General features: G+C 43.2%; 1 protein-coding gene across 3 annotated transcripts in view; it reads right to left on the reverse strand.

Annotated features, from left to right (window-relative positions):
• Positions 1–274: 274 nt before the first annotated feature.
• Positions 275–22,554, reverse strand: part of agtr1b (angiotensin II receptor, type 1b) — a 226,600-nt gene continuing 204,320 nt past the window's right edge. The window contains exons 1-2 of one of the 3 annotated variants that reach the window (XM_084034123.1): positions 6,545–6,700; positions 275–2,190 (exon numbers count right to left, since the gene is read on the reverse strand). In XM_084034123.1, coding sequence (XP_083890249.1) covers positions 991–2,076 — 1,086 coding nt within the window. In that variant the 5' untranslated portion in view covers positions 2,077–2,190; positions 6,545–6,700 and the 3' untranslated portion in view covers positions 275–990. Of the gene's footprint in view, positions 2,191–5,874; positions 6,034–6,544; positions 6,701–22,554 lie in introns of those variants that run through there. The other 2 variants (XM_084034122.1, XM_084034124.1) reach the window with 2 other exon arrangements.

The following is a 22,554-nucleotide window of genomic DNA, read 5'->3' on the forward strand; positions in this document are numbered from 1 at the left end:
GTTAATAAACTACACATGAAACTATAATTGACATAATCCAGCACCTCTCAAATAATTGTATATGTGCAGTTATGTTGAAAGACTCCCTAAATCTAAGAGTGTAATTGCCCAAAAAACACACATGAAACAAAGTTAAAGATGAATTTGATTAATAACATTATTGTTAATTATTATTAATATTCAAAAAGTCTATAGATAATAGATTATGCTGAAGTTTTTGGGCCAAAATCTGACCCCATTATGTGGTAATAAAACAAAATCTTGAGCGTGAACTTTTACATTTTATTCATATTTTCACATATTCACAAACTGTACATTAACAGAGTAAGAAAAACAACATCAACATGTTTAAATACCACAACAGATCACCCTGGAGTGTTTGTGTAAGCACTCTTTATACAGCATGTCGATCCCAGACGAGGCAACATCTCAGCGTTTCATTTAACACCACATATAGAACACAGGGACGAGTTATCATAGTCAAATATGTCACTGATACACACATTTTATTTAATGCTACACTTCGGACTTGGCCGAGCATCGATCAGTGGTGAAAACCTGCTGAGCACAGAACGGTTATCACTGGACGATATATTACTGCACTGTATCCTAAATCCTGCAGCACATGCATATCTTATATAAATAATGGAATAAGAGATTTATGTGTATAGATTCTCCTTACATTGATATATTTTATTTTTGGATTCTTTTTTTTTTACAGATTTAAGTGTTTTTCTGACTTTAATTTCTCCTGCTTGGAGAGAAGAAACATGCGTGCGGAATGACACGTGGTGGCTTGTGGGTAAATTATTCTGCACATGTGCTTTGTACAATTCATCTCGGACTTACTCGCATGAACGTTTCAACCATTTCAGTGCTTTGTAATACAGTTGGGGTTTTTAAAAAAAGTATGGAATGTCTCCGTCCCGGCCCTTTAGAGCAAAGAGAGCGGGGGGGAGAGTAAACTTGCACCCTCTCTTCCTTTCCTTCTCACTTGACGTCAGACGACGCCTTGCTTTTGGTCGTGAGGCTCAGCGCCTCGGAGGCCCGGAACGACAGCGCGCTCATCTTGGAGCTGATGCTCGGGTGAGGCCTCGGGGCGCCGCTGGGCGAGCAGCGCAGCAGACGCAGCAAGTTCTTGCGGAAGTTGTGGCCCACGAAGCCGTACACGATGGGGTTGACGCAGCTGTTGAAGTAGGCAATGCAGATGGTGAAGGGCATGGCGGTGTCGATGATCTCCAAGATGGCGCAGTTCTCCTCCGCGATCAGCTGCGTGAGCGTCTGCATCAGGTGGAACACCTGGTGGGGCACCCAGCACAGGAAGAAGGCCAGCACGGCGGCGGCGAGCATGCGCAGCACCTCGTCGTCCCGCGAGCGCGAGCTCTTCTGGATGTGCCTCGCCCCCAGCAGCGCCCGCCCGATCAGGCAGTAGCAGGTGATGATGATGACGAAGGGCACCAGGAAGCCCAGCAGGCTCTTCATCAGGCTGATGGCGAGCGGGATCTCCTTCAGCCGGCCGTTCTCGATGGCCGGGTGCAGGATGCCGCACACCGTGGTGTAGTTGGTGATGTTGTGGACGTCGCGCGTCAGCGCCGTGGGCACGCTGAGCACGAAGGCGAACAGCCAGATGACCACGCAGGTGATGCGGGCGTACGCCACCGTGCGCATCCGCCGCGACCTCATCGGGTGCACGATGGCGAGGTAGCGGTCGATGCTGAGCGCCGTGAGGAAGAAGATGCTGGTGTAGAGGTTAAAGGTCACCAGGCCCGCGCTGGCCTTGCACAGGAAGCCCCCGAAGGGCCAGTGGTAGCCCGTGGCGGTGGAGGTGGCCCACATGGGCAGCGTGATGAGGAAGGTGAGGTCGGACACGGCCAGGTTGAGCACGAAGATGTTGGCCACCGTCTTCAGCTTCATGTAGCAGTAGATGACGGCGACCACCATGCTGTTGCCCACGATGCCGATGACGAAGTTGCAGCCGTAGACGATGGGCACCAGGGTGAAGATTAACTCATGGGTCCCAGACATGCCGCACGCCAGAACTATCCCGTCTGCCGCTCCTGCCGTTAAATTCTGCATTTTTTTTTTTTTTTTAGTGTGCCAGATCCCGGGACTTTGTTTAAACAGGAGGGGCCCCTGTCGGCGGGGTGCGACTGATACAGGGCCTTGAGGCGATGGAGGCCTCAGCAAGTCCTATAAAAGAAACACAACAAAAAAAAAGAAATGTCACAGGCATTCTAGGGGAAGAGCCATCATTACCACTGGCATGGCCCATAAACGCTAATCCACACGAGCACCAATGAAAGTGCTCACCCTGCACCAGCTCATTAAAAAGGCCTGCACATTAAAGCCATCCCCCATCTTTTTTTTTTACGTTATTTCTGTAAAATAAGGAGCCATGAAAAACAGATGTTGTGTGTTATTCAATATTCCCAACAAAATGCCCCTTTGAAACGCCATTAAAGAGACAGCATCCCGCTTTGAAATCGCCTCTCAGCTAATGAACGCCACGGCTTTATCAAATGGTGCGTCCGTCCCGGGTGGACCGGAAGGAGAAGGTTCAAGCCTCGTGTGTTACGACCTGTGTTAATGAAGACGGCGTGGTAAGAGCGCGATGCTTGGGTAACAACGCCATTAAACAACCGAGGGAAGGAGAGAGAGAACCAGAGGGTTTGAGTTTCCAGTCACTGTAAAAAAAAGAAAAGAAAAAAAAAAGACATGTCACGTTCCAAACCCTCGGTGTGCCGGAGATACATCGTACCCAGCATGAGAACTTCTAATCAGCACACACCTAAACAAACAGGACAGCGGGGGATTCGGCTCATGTGGAAACTTTGCTCTGTGAGAAAATCAAACCTGCGTGCTGCGGGAAACAAAAATTGCCTCGGGGGTAGTTTTTTTTTTTTTTTGCTTCATTTATACCAGCAGAATGTGAAATGGGAATAAAAAAAACAAATTCTCCCCCCTTTGTTGGGAGCCTTTATGTTTAATAGAATGGCTTAGTGGGGGTCATTAGCGGCGGGCTAATGTAATCATATTAGCATAAGCCTCGTATATTCTGTTACTATAGCTGTAAAGATAGTTTGTGTTTACTAATTACGTGAAAATGACAACGTGTTTGCAGTTGCGTTAACACCGAAGCAGATGTCGGTGGGCAGATAGCATATGTGGATAATAAAACAGCTATTTTAGTTGTTTTTTTTTAAAGAATATTTTATTAAATAAAGTGTGCTACTGTGTACGCACTAAACTAAGCCATGTTGCCACAAGAGGGCATTCTAGCTTCAACATCTTACTCACAGCTCACAGAGTACAGTGATGTCATGATGATTATTGTCTAAAAATATAGAGAAAAATTGCTTTTTTTGCAGAAATCCAGTGTCTCCCATCGCTCCTAGACAACTTATTTGAATGCACAAGTTCCCCTATCTGCATTCCTACTGCCCTCTGGATGGCATTAAGGCCTTACAGTAGAACTACTTTATCGCCCCGTCATTTTCCACCAGGATTCAGCGGATGAAGTCTTTGAAAAACCCCCGGCGTGCACTAAAGCAACTACCGTATCGCTTGCAGATGTGTGTGGGGGGGATCGTCGAGTGTGGAAGATGTGTGGCTGCCAAGGCCAACAGGATGATGAAATATCTCCGCGGTGCAGTAGGTAGAGCGCCGACCTCGGATTTACTGTACATGTGTTCTGCTTTTGCTGTGATTACAACAGTGGGCGGCTGTAAATTTCAAACTGCGCCGAAGTGAGCGACCAAAACACGTATCGGTTTTCAGCGCTTGTGGGATTTCCAACCGTTTTAAAGAAAATCTCTTAATGCTGAGAAGATTTTCAGTTGACCACAAATGGAAATGTGGGGGAAAATGGACACCACATGCCTACTGTTATTGGCTGGGTGCGTTTTAACCCGCCAGTGTTTTTCCATGAGGGGGAGATGCTCAAGGCGAGGGAAGGGAGGGGGGATATAAACAAAGCGGGAAAGTTATTGCTGCCTATATATATATGTAAGTGAGAGCCGTCATAAAGGTGAGGCACGGACAGAAGGTGACTCGGAAGCAGGTGATTTAGCGGAGTGAGACGGCACATTACTGACTGATAGCCATAAACCCCGGGTGACCACAGACAGGAAGGTAAACACCTACTTCACAAGGTCCGCCGGCAAGCTGCATCCTCTCCGACCAAACAATGGACGCCGAGGCCCGCCGCTGTTTGCCAACACACACGCCGTTGCTTACAAAGAATGATACAAATCAAGATTTCGGGAGGAAGTTTGGGGACAATATTTGCTCTCCCCGAGTGGCCACATTCCAATTGGAACTCTATTTTGAGGAATTTAAAAGCAGCACTTCCCCGAAGAATCATGGGAAAATGTAAGAAATCTAACAGCGGGGTTAGACTCCCATCAACGGAGCTATCCGAGGCCGCCTTCGAGTCGGTGTCTGACATGAGCACCGCCATCTGGCCGCCCGCAGAGAGCCACTAAAACGCCTGGATGGTGGAGTTAATGATTTATACCGGCCCCATTATGAAGCGAGGTTCATCTTACCGGGAACACACCGGCTCGTGATCATCCTCTCGTTTAGGCCTCGTTTCGGGACCGTTCGGTCAACAGGACGTTTTGGATATCTTATATCATACGAGTACGTATTTAATACGCAGTTAAACCACGACAGCTCAAATCCTCATCACTGCACCTTGCAGAGCGTGTTTTAAAAGTACTCACTTCCTCCTCGAGTCTCAACTTACAGCGTCGCACTTCAGATGGAGAGTTTTTGAAGGAGGAAAACCTGCAGCAATCCAAAACACTTCTCCTTTTATATATGCATATTCAGATGGGTAAAGAAGAGATATTGAATACGTGTGTGTGTGTGTGTGTGTGTGTGTGTGTGTGTGTGTGTGTGTGTGTGTGTGAGAGTGAGAGTGTCCATGAACTAAAAGAGGACTTGACTTCTGCCTGCCAGAGGCGAGCTAATGGAAATATTGGCTTCAGCAACCATGTCTGCATTTTTTTCCCCCCCTGTTTACGAAACTCTGCTTAAAACAGCACCGACTTCAACCCGTCAAGCTTTCCTTCATTTCCTGTCCTGTAATTTATAAATAACACGCTACCGCCGCTTTGATTTTACAATAACACCACATACCATAAATCATTTTCACTCCTACTTATGTTCCAATCCTGGAGGATTATTTCCACCGAGGAGCCTGAGATTATATTAAATAGCATGTTTACTGGCTCTCAAGAGGAGCATTTATCTCCAGCGTGGAAACATTAGGGGGGAAGTATAAGCACCTGTAAAAGTGAAACGCATACAAAGCTCTGGGTTTAAGTGCGTGACGTTGAGCAGCCTTTGCTCTGACTCTTTGCCCTGTTATTCCACATGCATGCTTTCTTCTCCATCCTCGTCTTTGGGATAAAAACTCCTCTTTACGGATTTTTCGGGAGCTGTTTATCAGGAAGTTGATCCAGCTCTCTCTCCGTGGGGAGACGATTGTAAACTTGGTAAAGTTTGCAAAAAGCCGTCGTGGATTCGAGTTGAGAAAGGCTCTTTTCCCCTGCAGGACTTTCACATGAACAACTTGAACAAACAGCATCAACAGGTGGCACCGCCGAAGTCAGTGAACGCATCTAATGTGTCATTTTTGGAGATGCATTCGAATGCTGGCGTTACCATGGTGATATCAGCGATTTTTCAACGAAATGAGAGACATATTTCCAGAAACTGAAACCTACATGAACATATTTTCTGATTGGAACAAACCTGCGTATCCAATCAGAGAGAGGCGATTCCACAAAGTTACATTTAAAGAGTTTATAATTTCTCTAAAGAGTCGGTAAAACATCGTCCTGAAAACGAAGTGACGTGAGCTCTTACCTGCGCTGCTGAATCGGGAGGCTGTTGATGCTTTCAGAGCAGAGAGAGAGAGGGAGAGAGACCACCGCTGTGTACCAGTGGCTGCTTCTGATTTAACTTAACTGGTGGAGCGAGACGAGCAGGAATACCGTCTGACACACACACACCCCTCAGTACTCTCTCTCTCTCTCTCTCTCTCTCTCTCTCTCTCTCTTACTCACACACACACACACACACACACACACACACACACATACACTACAATGATGAATGAATTACACTGGAGCCAGTCCACAACGTATTGTCCGAGCTCTCTCTCTCCCTCTGAGGCCAAGACACACACACACACAAACACACACACACACACACACACACACACACACACACACACACACACACACACACACACACACACACACACACAATCTTACACAATAGCACCTCTCCTCCTCCTCCCCTCTCTCTCTCCTCCTCCTCCTCCTCTTCCACCCCAATCACCATCTCTCTCTCTCCTCTCTCTTAATGCTTACTTTTGATCTCTCTCTCTCTCTCTCTCTCTCTCTCTCTCTCTCTCTCTCTCTCTCAGGTAGAAGGCCGATTAAAGCGTCCACATCTCAGGCCTTGTTCCACCATTCAATCCAGCGATATGCTCTAATTAACCAGACACACACAACATGTCAGCACATCTTACTTTAATATCTCGACCGCCTCTCTTCCTCCTCCATAGCGCTCATCTTCCAGCAAATAGACAGTCCCCCCCCCCCCCCCTCTCTCCTGTCTGTTGTCCTTTGCACAGCGGGAGAAGGAATGCTTATGCTTTGATGGCGATTGGACCCGTCGACACGCCGTATTAATAGCTGCCACAAGCTCGCCCTTGACTCGGTTCAGGGTGTATCAGGGGCCCGGAGAGAGGGGGGCGGAGCCAGAGAGTTGGGTTACCGCTTCCCTCGCCCGCCTGCCTCGCCACATTTCCCGTTTTCCAGTGTGATTCAGTTGTCACTCATTTGTCAAACTTTTTGTGTGTATTGTTGGAGTTGTTTGAACTCATGTTGGTGTCAGGGTGACCCCCAAGCTGGCTCTGCTGAGGCTATTTAAGTACAACAGAGGTAGTCGCCGATGAATGTGAAGAATAAGTTCACGTGGGATGAAGGAATTTGATTGGTGCAAATAGGGAGGAATTTGAAGCCCTCGCACACTTTAAGGTTGAGTAATCCAGCTGTAATAAGAAAGGGATTTCTATTTTTAGCAACCGCAAACACCCATCGGACACTCCGATGTTTGCCTCTCGCCATTCTTCTCTTTCTCCAGGTCTTGACAGGTGTTGAGATCAGGTTAAATACGGGTAGTGATGGATGAGGCGGCGTGGCTGTCAGGCCTCTAAACCCCTCGGTTTCAGCGTCGGCGGTGTTGACGGGCGAGGAGAGCCGTCCGGCCGGGTCAAAGGCAAACACGGAGGGAGAAAGAGGAAAAACAAACACTCGGAGCTAAGTGGAGGTCCTGTTTGGTGGGTTTTGCTCGCTCAGGTGTGACCTGGTCATTTGGAGAATGAGCTTTCTATGACACGGAGGTCACGCGGGGTCAAAAGAGGGCCGATCTGACATTTTTTTTTAAATATATGACATGCGCTCTTCGCTCTTTATGCCCGTCATGTTTCCGGAAGGGAAGGTTGCAGAGAGAACGGTGTGAAGCATAGCAACAAAGCCATTTACGCCTCTAGAGGGGGATTACGATCAGGGCCCATTATATCTTCAATTACCGCCAATGATAAGAATCATCCATTAGCTCCTCACGTATCCTGTCACAGCGACGTGAGCGGCCGCACGGTATCAAGTCGCACCACGGACGACGATCAGTATCTGACCCGCGCGACCTCAGGAAGCGAGGAGGAGAGAATTCTGCATCGAGCTCCGAAATCTCCGCAGCAATTTCTTTTTTTCTTTAACGCCAAAAAAAACCCTAAATACTTCTCAGCGGGGACAGGATGTTGTTGCAACACCCCGCACGACAACTTTGATTTACGCTCCTCGAGCACAAGCAGAAACAGATGTGGATGATTTTAATATGGATGTGGAGCTGGAGGGAGATGATATGGGACTCCAGCTTTTTTTTATTTTTTTTAATGGATGGGTGGTGTTTATTTCAGGTCACGGTGCGTGCCTTTACAAAGTAAGACTCCATGTCCTAGAAATAATAACTCACTCCCAAAAAACAACACATGAATGATCATTTCAAGACTCGTGTTGTGCAACGTTTAGAAATCTGATCCAGTGACAGCGGAAAAAAAAAAAACAAGGAATATGGTAATTTGTCATCTATTGGGTAATACGTGAGGAGAGAGGTGTGATAACGGACGATGGCCCTCCATAATCCAATCCCTCTAACGAGATAAGGTGCGTTGGCCGTTAAGGGAATGAATGAGGTGATCGCTGGTGGCGCCAAAACGCCAAACCGTCAAAACGCCAAACCGTCCTGCTGAAGATAAACAATACTTGGGGGGAATCTGAAGCCTTCAAAACTGCTGAGTCATCACTTATACCTGCATTATGGTTTCCATCAAAAATCCATGTGAATCGAAGCGACGAGGGGCTGATTTCACTCAAATCAAAGGAGAACACGAGATGCATGTTTTTTTCCCTCCTCCACGTGTTAGTCATTAGTTTCCTGTCAAAAAAAAAAAAAAAAAGTTAAACTTTGCCAAACTGACAAACTTCTCACACAAGACACAAATCTCTTCCCCCCTAAAAGACGAGAGAACGGCGGAGCTTACACGTTGTCTTAATGAGGATCATCGGGTTTTCTTCAAGGGTCTGACATGTTTTACATCCCGCCATGAATAAAAATAAAAAATAAAAACCTGTTGCCTCATCGTTCTCCGACCGATCACTCCGGTTTCACAACATCTGGAGCAGCAAAAAGACACAGGTGGAAGCAATAACTTTAAAGATGTCTACGTTCCAGCAATCAGCTCGATGAAACACAACGATTAATTATCATAATAATAATAATAATGTTATTGGATACACCTGACGGGGTCAGAATGTCTGCAGTGAAGAGGGTCGGTTTACCTTTTAAGGTATTGTCAAGGTTCCTGACTTGAAAAAACACACATAGCTGTCATTCTGACTCCACAAACACTTGATGCTAACGCTAATAGCATCTCAAGGCTTTCGTCTCGTCTTTGCAAGGAAACGTAACGTCCTCTCGATGCTTCAGGACCACGAAGTGAGGAGATCTTGGGGTTTCTGATGTCTATTTGCTCTGTTTGTGGCCTCTATCTTAGTGTTCGATGCAGATCTCATCCACTCAAAGTGTGCATGGATATTAATTGTGATAGTTGTTTTTGTTGCGCTCGGTGTCTTTATGTTGAAATCGTAGTGGAATGTGAATTGGCCTCCCCTCGTGTTGACTTGATAGCTATATTGGTGTTGCATCATCCCTCCCTCCCAGTTTTGCTGTTGTTTCTGGATGGTTTCTTTGTGTGTGTGTGTGTGTGTGTGTGTGTGTGTGTGTGTGTGTGTGTGTGTGTGTGTGTGTGTGTGTGTGTGTGTGTGTGTGTGTGTGTGACTTTTTGTTTTTATTCCTCAACGATTATTACATTCACTTCACCTCGACTGCCATGGATCAAAAACGGATTTTTCATCAATATTTTTTATATAATTTATTTATTTTATTTTTTCCTTCCATAGTCTTTTATTTAACCTCCTTTTTTGAAATATATTTATTTAATTTTAATCATTTTTTAATGTCTCACTAACAGCTTGGGTTTCTAGAAGGTGCCTTTGTGTAATAAATCATATTTGAGAAATAACTGTTGCAAACGTCCTTCCCACTTAGATTATATTACCTTGTAACGTTGGTTTCATTGAGAGAAAAACATTTTTATATTATATATGCTAACAAATTCTTAAGAAGAGCCCTTGTGCTCCATCACTATTCACCCTGGTCTGGTGTGCTTCCTTGCAATCTCTGCTTTCAAACTGCTGTAAAAAGTTGCCTGCTGTTGCTGTTGCTGTTGCTGTTGCTGTTGCTGTTGCTGTTGCTGTTGCTGTTGCTGTTGCGTTTCTCCATCTCTGCCACGGTGTTGACTGGATCTGAGCTCTGCTGTCAGGAGTTTATTGTCATTATGTTCCCAGAATGCCTGTGTTGAACTTGGTGAATGTTTGCGGTGAGTGATGAGGTCAGAGTCTAGATCTGTATACATCTCACATAGTAAATCCCTGCAGGGCATCATGTTGTCGTAGGTGTCCGATACGTGTGGACACGTTTTGATACAGGACTTGGAGATCTTTTCTACATGTTTGATAGCAACACTTATAACTTTATCCTGTATATCTGCACATTTTTTGATAGCATTGCAACCGTGCAAGATGCACCAAACTGTACAGGTGTGTAGATCAGAATAAAGACCTGGATTAAGGATAGATGTGATCCAATCAAGGGCAGTGAGAGGAGGAGGTCTGATGGCTGATTTGTCCCATTACATGATGGTCTTTAGTTAAACACCAATACACTCAATATGAATAATTTAACCCTTGTAATGTAATAACATGCTGATATAGAGACATGTTTATCAACTTATTTGACACATAATTAACTCGTTATGTTAAATATATTGCAGTGATTACAGAGTTTTAGAACATTTGAGCCTCATGTTTCAGAATCTGTTGTCGGATGTTAAAGGATATAAAACATATTGTCTTAAAAAGATGTTTTTACTTGGAGTGAACACAATATAACATGTTTTTTTTGTTTTTTTTTAAACAAACTGACTCTCACGCTTTATATAGACATAACAAACATCCATCTGTACAGGACTGATTCCTGGGACAGTCCTAAACATGAAGCGCTACATACATCACCCTCAAACGGCCCACAGGAGACCCGTCCTGTGTGACTTTAACAAGCCTTTTATTTAGTCAGTGTGTCGCGTACGTGTCAAGGACAAGCTCTATAGCTCCAAACCCCTCCGGTGCCGCCAAGGCTCCCAAAATATTTACCGGATCTCTCACACTGAATTGACCTGCTTCATTAGTTGCCTGCACGGAAAACCCCTATTGTTTGTTTAGTTTGTGTTGGAAGAAGTCAAGAATACATGTAGAGGAACCTGTAATCACACTGGCTCGGGATTTTACTTTTTGACCTTGAGCTTCGATTCCTACTCAACGTCACGGAAACCGTTGACCCCCTGAGGTCGACGCAGAAACGATGTCGCCGCCACCACCACCACCACTCCTCCCGATCGGAGCTGAAAGAACAGATATGTCAAAGACAACAAATCTTTTGCACAAACAGGAAGCGTCGGAGAGATTGGGGAGGAAAGCGGTGGGAAGGCCTGCAAACGGAGGGCCTCTAGGAGTCACATTGTTTAGGTCTGGGCTCCCCAAGGTTGCCTTTACGTCCACACGCAGGGAGGGATGGGAAAATACCGAGGGGGGTGCAAAGGGAGGCCTGCTACTATTTCTTTTGTTTAACCTCTCCCATGAATATTTTAAGCTTCTTTATTAGATCTTTTGAGGGATTCCTTCCAGTCCTGTGACGCTTATCAGTGGGGAAGTTGTTTGAATTGAATCAAACGGATGTACTTTACTTTCTTATGGAGCTTTAAAGACGCAGATAAGAGCAAGCGAGGAAGTGAATGTTGCTGTAAATGTGGTTATTTTTAATTTGTCGTTTCAATCAGACATCTCAGACGCAGATTACCAGAAGGTAAACAGATAAATTGAAAATAAACTTTCATTCTAATAGATCGTGGCGTATTATTGACCTTACAGAACTTTTAAATAAATGTGTCTTTGTGTGCGTGTGTCCCAGGCTGTAACCCTGTTGTTGTGCGTAAGACGGAGACGTTTCAGGCACACACTGGCGTAGTCGGGGGTCTGGAACGTGTCCTTATCCACCGCCAGGCTTTCCTTACGTAAACAGCATGTGAACGCCAACCACTTTTCTTTCTCACCCATGAGTCTCCAAAAAAAAAAAAAAAGAATCTTAACCAATCGGTTAACATTACCAAGGAATATTCCCAATTAAATGATATTAATAAACGTCCATAAAATAACATCCGGACACTAAATGGTTCTTTCCAGATGATTCTGTGTAAATATATCCAGAGTACAGTATCTCAGCTCGTACCCACTTCCCTGTTAACCCCCTCCGGCCGTGTTGTTCCTCTGGAGAGGTCGAGCTCAGCTGAGTCAATAACCCCTGGGGCCCCGCGGTCCGTATAAACACCCCCGTCCTCCGGGAAGAGGGCGACTCCTCGCCACGCTGGCGATGTTTTTGTCATGTCCTCGTCCCTGTAGTAACAAACAGTGAAGTCTATGACAGATGTGTTTGGAGGAAACGGGTCGGGGCTCTGAAGACAATGTGGCATCACAAATAAACGGCCTCCATAGCATGACTTTAATTAACCTGCTTTACATGGAATGTGAAAACATTCAATCATCAACCCCCAAAAAACGGTTTCAGTATCCAACACTTGACAAGTTTGTAGTTTTCTTAGAGAACCGGCGACAAACTCTGTACTTGTTTGTTTAATTTTTTTTTTTTTAAGAAATCAAATTACACTATTTAGTTATAATTACTTATTCAATTAAACTAAACAGGATTAGGAATGAAATTAGACATTTCAGGACTGTGAATGTCCGCAGACTGAAGTTTGATGATCATTGGGATTATTCTCATAATTAGGATTATTGTCATCACACATGACATTTTTTAACAAATTAAAATGTGTTGGGAAATCTTCCTTTTAAAACTCAAACTATTTTAAACATCGTGATGTGTTTGGTGTCATATTGATCTTCTCACAAAATGTCACAAAACAGACATGTGAAGAGGTTAGTTAATAGGAAAGTTAATAGGAAGTTAATTCATAATGTTACAACAGTGATGTCAGAAGTTAGGTGATAAATCTAGGAAGGTCACGCTAACTTTAACAAAACCCTAAAAGTTTTGTAGCTGCAGCTCTGAAATATCATCACTTTTCATTTTATTCTATTAGACAATTGTTTGAAATTGACATAATTAGCATATGAATATTTGTTTGTCTTTTTTAGGTCATGTGACCACCAAATTCAAATCACAAAAATTGGAAGGAATTCCCTCCAGGAGCTCCTGAGGTATCACGTTAACGAGAACGGACGGACAGACGTAACACAACGCCTCCAGCCTTGACTTTCGGCGACAGTGTCATAAAAAGCTAAAATATGTGTTATTAATCCAGTGATGGACTCTGGTTTTATCAATAAAGAAGCTATGATTCATCTCAAATGCACAAGCAGGAGGCCGAATGATTATTGCCTTAAAAGGATACGTTAAGATTATGTCTCAGCTGCTGCTTTACACTGTAATAACCTGCTATATTTCCCTGTAATTCCTCTTTGGATCGTTCTCCAGTGTCTTATAAAGGGCCACGACTCAGCAAATAGATGCAATAACATTTCACAAGCACACGCTATTGGCTGCAACGCAATTCCTGGCCGAGCTCTACTGCAGACATCGAGCACAAACAACGATTTATAGTCCGACAACCTGACTCTAAATGGCCTCAAGTCGCATATTTCAGCCGTCTCCCTCTCCGCCGTCATGTTTGCTGCGTATTCTGGGACGCCGAGTTCACTTGACCTGAAGTGAAGCAACAGGTCAAGGACTTTGTTCCAGCCAACTTGACTCATCTTCTGCTCTGAGCTGCACGTTAGGAACTACAGTATTTATTTCATATAAAACTCATTTCAATTCCTTTGAGAAACATCGATGTGATTCCCTCGAGTGTCTGCCTACGATTTCTATCGAATGCCAGGCGTTTGGAACATTTCCTACCCATTCCCATCATTTTGTGCTGAGGTGGCCTAGTTCATGGGAGTTTGTCTTGGCCCTGTTTTTAAAGGAGTGCCAGTTAGTGGATGGCACCGATGTCTCATAATCAGCACATAATCCCTGTGAAGGAGGAGCTCTGGTTTTCTAATTTTGTTCTCCTGCCCTGGTGTTTGGATTTGGACACTTAGGGACACAGAAAGAACTCACAGAGCATCTCCAGATTCTGTAAGTGGAATATGTGGGATGTGAATCAATAACAGATTTCTTTTGTTTGTTTGAATGTTGGTTAGAACATGAGTCTCTGGAGAACCACACTTAACTCTCTCAACTCTCTCACAAGTCTGTTTGAACATGTGCGCCGCCATTGTCGATTCCTTACGTCTCACTCTTCTCTATTCGCCGCTTTCCCTGGAGAGCGTCAGTTTTGGAGCAGCTACGCCTTCGAACGAGCTAGCTCGCTTGTTTCTCGCAAACACACACCTTCAGTTCATGATATTGTTTGGCTAGGACAGGTTAACCAAATCACACGATATCAAAGGTTTAAATCGGACGTTTATGTCCCCGAATGTAGGATGAGTCATCAAAAATATTTTACATTTTCACAGGGAAAGAAAACCGTTTCAAACTCAAAAACGTTTTTTTTTAAGTACCAATATAAAACAGAGTAATTCATATAGAATAGAAGTACATTTTCTTCAGGTTAATAATGGCCCATGCACACAAAAGACAGAAGAATAAACTAATGTATTCCAACTAGTTCACACAAGTAAAGCCAGTTAGTTGCCTCTCCTTTCCTTTTTTCAATTTAGAACGTTAAAGTCAAAGTTTTGGCAACTAAGCCAATAAATTCCTCAACTGGAGCCAAAATGGTCCGGCATGTTTTCACAACCATTTTTTTTTTTTTTAATCTCCATCACCAAAATGACAAATACATCATGGCAACAGACTTTACAGGGCCGGTAATAAATAAAATATGTCCAAAATACAAAATAATGATGTGTTTTGTGAGGAAGATTAAGTAGCAAAAATGCTCATCCTTGTATTAACCTTGAACGGTTTGTTGGCTTCATCTCATCTGTGTAAACCATTTGACTCAGAAGTAGCTAATAACTATAGATGTTGTTTCAAAAAAGAAAATTTGCTTTCCTGTTTTTACATCATTACTATGGATTGGAGTCCCAAATTGGTCTTGAGATGCGTGTACTTTGTTATCCCCCCCCTTGATAATCACAGATGCATTCAGCCGCCCCCTGGGTGCTCGTACAGTGTGTTTCGGAGGTCAGTTAACCCCTGCTGGGAGAGCTGGAGTGGATGGGAGGAGCAGCGGAGCTGGAGGAAATAACACAGCAGCAGGGTATCTCATGCCAATCAACATACGGCAAAGTGAGAAACATTAGCCGAAAAGACGGATGCTCACCGATTTCCCAAGACTGTGTGGGTTGACGTTTTACCCTTGAGAGGGTGGAGTTAATGCGTCTGCTGCAGCTCGAGTCACGTTGTCTCGGTGGGGTAATGCTTCGGTTCCTTGGGATATTTCACGCCATACGTTTAGCCTCTCGCGTTCCGAGGCAGTTTAATTCCCATTACCGTGCTTTGTGTTCATCAGGGTTAACTCTATAAGCGAACGGGCTCCTTATTTTCCACCTGATGTTGCATAATCGCACGTCATCGTGGCATTTAAGTCGGCGGCCACGTGACTTGACATTAAGGGTCAAGTTTTAAAATACTCCCACTCTCTGTGTGTGCAGGCCACAGGGCGACTCCTAATGAAATCCCTTCCTGGGAGCTTTGTAAATATTTTCATTCTCTCCCCTCTCGGCCTGCTGATGGACTAATTCCACTCGCTTTCCTAATTAATCACTGAGGAGTGGAGAGAGAGAGAGATAGGGAGAGAGACAGAGAGAGAGACTGGATAAGTGGTCAAGCTGCAGACTGTTGTTGGAAAGTGTCCACATCAACACACCCGGCATGCAATCCTACACTCTACTCACATCACATGTCTGCAGGTAAAAATAGCTCTTCGTGTGGATTCAACAGCACCGGTGGGAAGGCTTTTATTTTGAAATTTCACCTCGAGCTGAAGTAATTAGTCGACAAATCCATGCATCATAAACAGAGAATTAATTGGAAATGATTTGCGAGAAGCGATTAAGATGTTTAAGATGTGTTTTTCAAGATAAAACACCAGACATCAACAACATCCTTAAAGTGAGGATTTGCTGCTTTTATGATGGTAACTCCATTTATTTGGGGGTTTTGGAAGGTTGGTTGGACAAAAGGTAAGTTTGGGGTTTAAATATAAGTGTGTCACTATTTCCTGACACTTCGTAGAGCAAATGATTCATCAAGAAAATAAACAAAAATATGATACATGAAAATCAAGAATTGCAGCTTTAATTCCGATGTTTGAAAACGATGTAATCCATACCAGTTGTCTCAGCTGATTAAATAAATGTGTTTATCAGATTTGATCGGTTCGGATTACGTCTCCATTGAGTTAAACGATGTCCTAACTGGATCAATATGGCTTAATCCTTGCACATTCAAATTTGCAAGTAATGGTTGCTTTTGTAATATCAGCATGCAAGCAACACGTGTGATTAAAGTAAACATGAAATACTTTTACAATATAGAAAATGTTTTATTACAATATAGGTATATTGTGATTGAGGGTTAGGTGTAAAATGTCTATATATTTCCCGGAAATTAAATTAAAATGTAAGATATCATAACCTGAAAGCTATGATTGTTTTGTGGTTAATTAAGTACATTTAATAACTGCAAAGTCAACATAATCATGTTGACATAAACCTCTAATATATCCATAAAGCAGTAATGGTGTATATACACACATATCTCTAATGACATGATTATGTCTTCTAGTGACAATTTAATGAAAACGTGCTGCTTTGAGAATCAAAATCGTGTTTTAGTTTATTTTCCAAACAATCATTTAGAATACTTAATTTTCCAAATACCTACAATTATCACAGGAATACACTGCAGATAGCCTCACGTAGGGGAAATACTTCTCTTTATTAACAGACGGCTGTTTTCTTTAATAAAGATTCATCTTCGGTTGGGAACGGCAGAGAAATATTAGCAAAACCGCAAATCCAGTGTATCAGATATTCTTTATTGCAAAAGAGATGAATCGTTGAAATAATACACTGACTTCGTTACGGAAATATTCTCGGACTCGCCTCCGCAAAGCGTATAAATACACACACCAGCGCACGTAATCCATCTTTGACAGGTGAGATACGCCAATGGTGCCAAGGAATCTGTTGAATCTGCATTTCTTCCAAACTTTTTGCGGAGTCTAAACTCCTTCTGTCATCCTGGTGATTTGGAAAAGCATTACTCGCTGACGGATTGATTCTGATTGATGAAGTTGAGGTTCTGGTCAGACCGTTGGATGGAGAATGGATACCATGTGGATCTTCATTATATATCAAGGAATATGCTCATCTTCACAGTTTCCAGCCGCTTTAAATATTCAGAAGGTATCCAATGTGGAGTCTATTTCTCTGTATCCAAAATGAGTTTGCTCAGATCTGCATTTATTTGAAGACAAAGTAGCACCTGAGAAAGGTGTGACCCTTGATCACACCTTCGGAGTGTAAAAACACCAACTTTTATGGTAATGCGACACACTCGTCTACACGACAGGGTTCTAAACGGACGTCACGGCTAATAGGTTCCTCAGAAAAAACTGTCCATCACGTTTATTTAATCACTCCTGATGGGCTTTGGGTGATGCAGGCAGATATTGGTCTCGGAGCTAGCGCAGTGAAAATCAGGTTAGCGCTTACCCTGAACGCGGAGGAGGCCTGCAAATCTGGCCCCTGTTCCATTTCCCCTGGCTGCATTACCCACTTCTAACAAAGTTACGGCACACTTCTCGTTTTTCATTGGATTAAAAGGGCCATATAGATTTGGACATGAGACACCGAGGTACATCAATCCCACAAGTGCATCTGCCCTACTGGTCAGATCACCGCGCACACACACACACCTTTCTACCTCACACACACACTTTCTCACTAATATCAGGGTTTCGTTTGTCCCTCATAATAGACGATTAGCCTTTTGTCGCCATCGCCTACTTAATTACATCACGCAAAGGACAATGGTGCTAATAATGATAATTTACAATGAGTCAGACCCATTAGGAGTTAGAAAAAGGCAGAGAATTGACACTTTGATTGCATAAATGAACATTACAAAAAGTATTGGTTTCCTCCTGGAGTTCGACTGGGCATTATAGTCATCATACAACCCAGCTTGTAGTCCCATTTTGCCACAAGAAAACACAGAAAATATAAAAAATAACATGGTGGTGGGTGGAGGATGAGTTGAGGAAACTCACAGCCTGAAGAGAGAAGCTGATCTGAAGTCTGGTGATAAGATACTTCTGTTATATTTACCATCAGGGGGAGCAGACTGTGGCTGGAGTGGGTATCTTTTAAAATCCTTTAGGCTCTTTGCAGGCACCTCTCCTCACCAATATCACCGATCTTTGGTAGATGGGTACCAATGATGTTCTGGGAGGTTTTAAACACCCTCCTGTCCCGGGCCATGCACTTCCCATACCAGTTTGTAAAGTTGCTATGGGAGTTTTTGCTGTGAACTGAAGGGGGCTTAGCATGCAGCCCTGGGGGGCTCCGCTAATGAACACTGGAGTGGAGGAGGTCTGGCTGCCAATCTGAACTGCCTGATCTGTTGGTGAGGAAGTCTAATAACCAATTTAAGAGAAAAGTATTGAGGTTTATAGATCAGCTTCATGGTGGAGATTTTGTTGAATGCTTCAATCAAACAAACAACATTCTGATGTTTCTTTTGTCTTGACTGAACGCTAAACCAGAATCGACATGAATGTGGAAAGAGTTATTGTTTTCTGGTGTGTTATTCATTTCTGCAGCTCTAGCTGCTGGTAGAAAGCCAACATGTTTTTCTTTGCCATGGATTTACACATGTCTCCACTTCCAAACAGTAATTGTATACTTCCCAAAAGGCCTGATGTCATAACATCTTCATCCAGTCACATCTTCTAGAAATACATAAAGCAGTTTACTCAATTATATAAGTGTTTCTGGGTTGACTCGTTGTCATAATCTGTGTGAGGAGGTGACGTGTTGGACTGATGCACGGGTTCATCAGTTCAATACATATATGTGTAAACGACAATAAGACTTTAAATATGGAGCCAAACTCCATTAACGTCACATACACATTTGCCAGAGCAACAAAACCCCATGGATTCTCCATATTCAGACCAATTCTGTTATTCTTCCTGTCATGGGTCATTTCCTTTACTGTACACATGTTCCATATTATGTGCAGCATAAGACTCCCCGGGGGAAAGCACTCCATAACTGTGTTCGAGTGACATTTGAGGGACATCTTCCCATAGTCCTCTCCACAACATGACGTTTAGGTTTTGTCAGCGTGACCTCTGGGTTTAGTCAAGGACATATGTTAACTGTTTAGGAGAAAGTGTTTCCTTCCACAGTAAAGTCGGGTCCCTGGTTTGCAATGTTCGGTTTTAAAGAGCCAGTTTCCCATGTAGGTTGTGCAACACAGTCTGGAGATGTACTCTTCTCGATTCCAACAGGCTGCATGACGAAACTGTAGATTTCAGAAAAGGAAAAAAAAAGAGAAATTCAAGATGATGATCGTGACTCTTTTACAAGGACCGGTCTGCAAGAGCAATTTGCAAAAGCTACTTTAAATATGAGTGATGCAGAGGCTTTTGAGACTACCAGGGGTTCGAGTCCTTTTATAGGTTGAAACTCAGGGAAATGAATGAATTAAGGGAGAAAGGAATGTAGAGATGGAGGAAGGAAGGAATAAAGTCTTCAGGGAGGGAAGAAAGGACTGAAGAGATGGAGGTAGGAATCAAGGAATGGAGGAAAAAAGGGATTAATTAATTTACTAAGCAAGGTATTAAAGAATGAAGGAATTAAGGGAACGAAGAGAGAATAAAGGAATTGAGGAAGTGATGAATTAGAAAAAGAAATTACATACAATCAAGTCTCCCTTCATTATCCTCTTTATTCTTTAATTTAACGACCATTACATCGATATTATATTGTCATAATAGGTCCATTATATGCTGTTTTAGTACACTGAACTAGTCTATATGGACCTACATGATTGTATTTTCATTGCTCGGCAAAATATTTAAAGCTCTGTCAAACACTATACCATATACCTTGTTGATGTATGCCGTTATAAAGCAGCAGCCGGGCCATCTGCTCAGACCGTGCTCACGATAATAAAGAGGACCCTGCTGACGTCACCCGAAGGCCTTCAAAGTCAGGCACATGAAAGGAAACTCGCCGTACCATCTTTCACAAGCTTCACGTCCATTAAGGCCACTCATCTGGCGAAACGCGGCGGAAGGGAGGCGTCGCCGTGCGTAACCAGGCTGTGCTGATGTCACTGCGGAGGATGTGTGCTCACATTCTGTACCGTTTGATAGGTGAGAAGTGGGCCAACAGCTGGCACTCTGTTATACTGGTTTCCCCTCATTTCCTATACAGTTGTTTTTTTTATTTTCAATGTGGAACTTTTATGGTCCCTTTCATGTCATATTAAATAAACAGCTTGCATTAGAACATGTATTTCCATGTGATATTGTTTGTTTGAACACAGTTTAGTGGAAGTAAAATGACTTCTACACCTTTGCACCTGGAGTCTCTACCGTGTCTCAACTCTGCCCCATGGTGGTCGCATGAATTAACAGCTCTCTTCACTCACTTTGTCTGATTTTTTGGGGAATTATTTTGCCTCACTAACTTTTTTTAATCTAAATTTAAAAATCCATCAGACTACATAGTCTTCTGTAGTTCTTATTTCCCTTGGAAATTAATAGAAATTAGTGTCTGGTATGTTTGGAAACAGAGTTTTCTTTCGGGCATTACAGTAAAATAATACTATTAGGTTAATTAAATGGCAAATTGGGGTTTTAACACCATTCATTTCAGAAATGATGAAGAGGCTGTTTTGGCTCGGCGGAGAGCTGCCAGTCTGAAAATGAGCTGGGTTTAAGATGTGAATTGGGTGGCTGCCATCTTGTGGTCTCCCCTTTGAATTACACACACAAAAATGAAAAAAGCATTCAGTGAAAGGTCATTTAATGACTTGAAGACACTGAACTTCAGCTGCAGTGTAGTTAGACTGCTTTTGGTCCTTATAAGTACTTATAGAAAACAGGGAGAGCCTTATATTTGATGGTTTACTGTTGTATAATAATAAAGTGTCATATAGTAGTAGTTCAGGCTCTCTCTGACCTTTTGTATTGATTTTAACCTTTGTGTGAATCGGGACTTATTTTTGTGTGTTTTCCTTTTCTCTCTCCCTCTTTTTTTTATTGCCATATTATTTTGTCTGTATGTTTTTATAATACCTGCCTTAGGACGACGGATGAAATTTAGCAATTATGCTAACTCCGGCATATTTATATTGATGCCCTTTGATATGTTAATTAATATGCATTGTCCTAATCAAATAAATAAATAAATAAATAAATAAAAATCATTATTCATGGCCTCCTAATATTGAGAACTATCATTCACGCTTGTAAAGTCTTAATTCTTTTTGAGAGAGATTTCTTTTCTGTCCCAGCTGTTCTCCACATCGTGCAGAGCCCCTCCCCCCCCCCCCACATTAAAAGCTCCTTTCCACTTTTTTCCCGCTCTGTGTCATTTCTCCGCCACTGGGATCGTCGAAAAACACACAGTGACACTTAAATGACCCCGTTTCGGTTTAAAGGTGCTCAGCAGTGAAACGGCAAGCTAAATCACTGGAAGCGCGTACGCGGTGATAACTATTACGGTTGACCACGCCACTGGAGTTCAATTGATGTGTCGTCGCATGCAGTTAGCGGCTGAATATCTGCAAGTCCCGTGGTGCAGAAGTTGGGGATGCTAACTCTGTGCCTGCACACCAAGCACATCAACTCGCTAGCCTAGGGCAAAAAAGGAAGCAAGTATTTGAGTCAGTTTGCATCCCTAATGTCGGAACAAAACGGTAGCCCCGGCGGTAACGCGCAACGCTTTACTTGTTTATTTATTTCCGTATTTTTGCCCCCTTCTAATCTCCTGTTCCCGAATTAATTGCTCAATTAGCATAGTAAATTAGCGAAACAATTATGATGCATGGAAAACTTCCAGCGCACACCATCACAGCCGGTCTGGATGCATTTAGCGAAGTGAAGGGAGAAAAAATAAATAAAAAGAGGAACGAAACGCAGGCAGGGGTGGCTCAGGCAAAAAAAAAAAAAAAAAAAAAGCAGAGGATTAGAGAGTTCGTAGAGAGAATAAAACATTTTAACAAACAGTCCTGCCAAATGAAATGTGATGCCCTCTCCTCAGTGTGAGATGTAATAAACATAGCAGTGCAAATTTATTAGCACTGTATAAAAGTAGCAATGAATTAATTCTGCATGCCTCTCGGAGGGTTGCATGGAGTGCACAAAGAATTAAATGCTTTCCTGAACACACGGGCAGGGGCACACACACACACACACACACACACACACACACACACACACACACACACACACACACACACACACACACACACACACACACACACACACACACACCGAAATGTTGGAGGTGTCAGAACGATGAAGCTGACAAAAAAAAAAAAAAGGAAAAGTTTCTTATTATGTTTTTTTTTCTTTATCAGGTTTTCCCGTAACGACTGTACAGCGAACGCATCGTGTGTGAAATCATTAACACACGACGTGTGTAGTTCAGGTTCAAGGATTTGGCCACTGAATAATCCCCACTTTCTGGTCTTGGTGGACTCTAGGCGGTCCACCTAGAATAGCATCTCCCCTGGTGTAGAAGACTGCAGGACCTTCAGTCTGTC

The sequence above is a fragment of the Eutrigla gurnardus genome (assembly GCF_963514095.1).
Source record: "Eutrigla gurnardus genome assembly, chromosome: 18".
Classification (NCBI taxonomy): domain Eukaryota; kingdom Metazoa; phylum Chordata; class Actinopteri; order Perciformes; family Triglidae; genus Eutrigla; species Eutrigla gurnardus.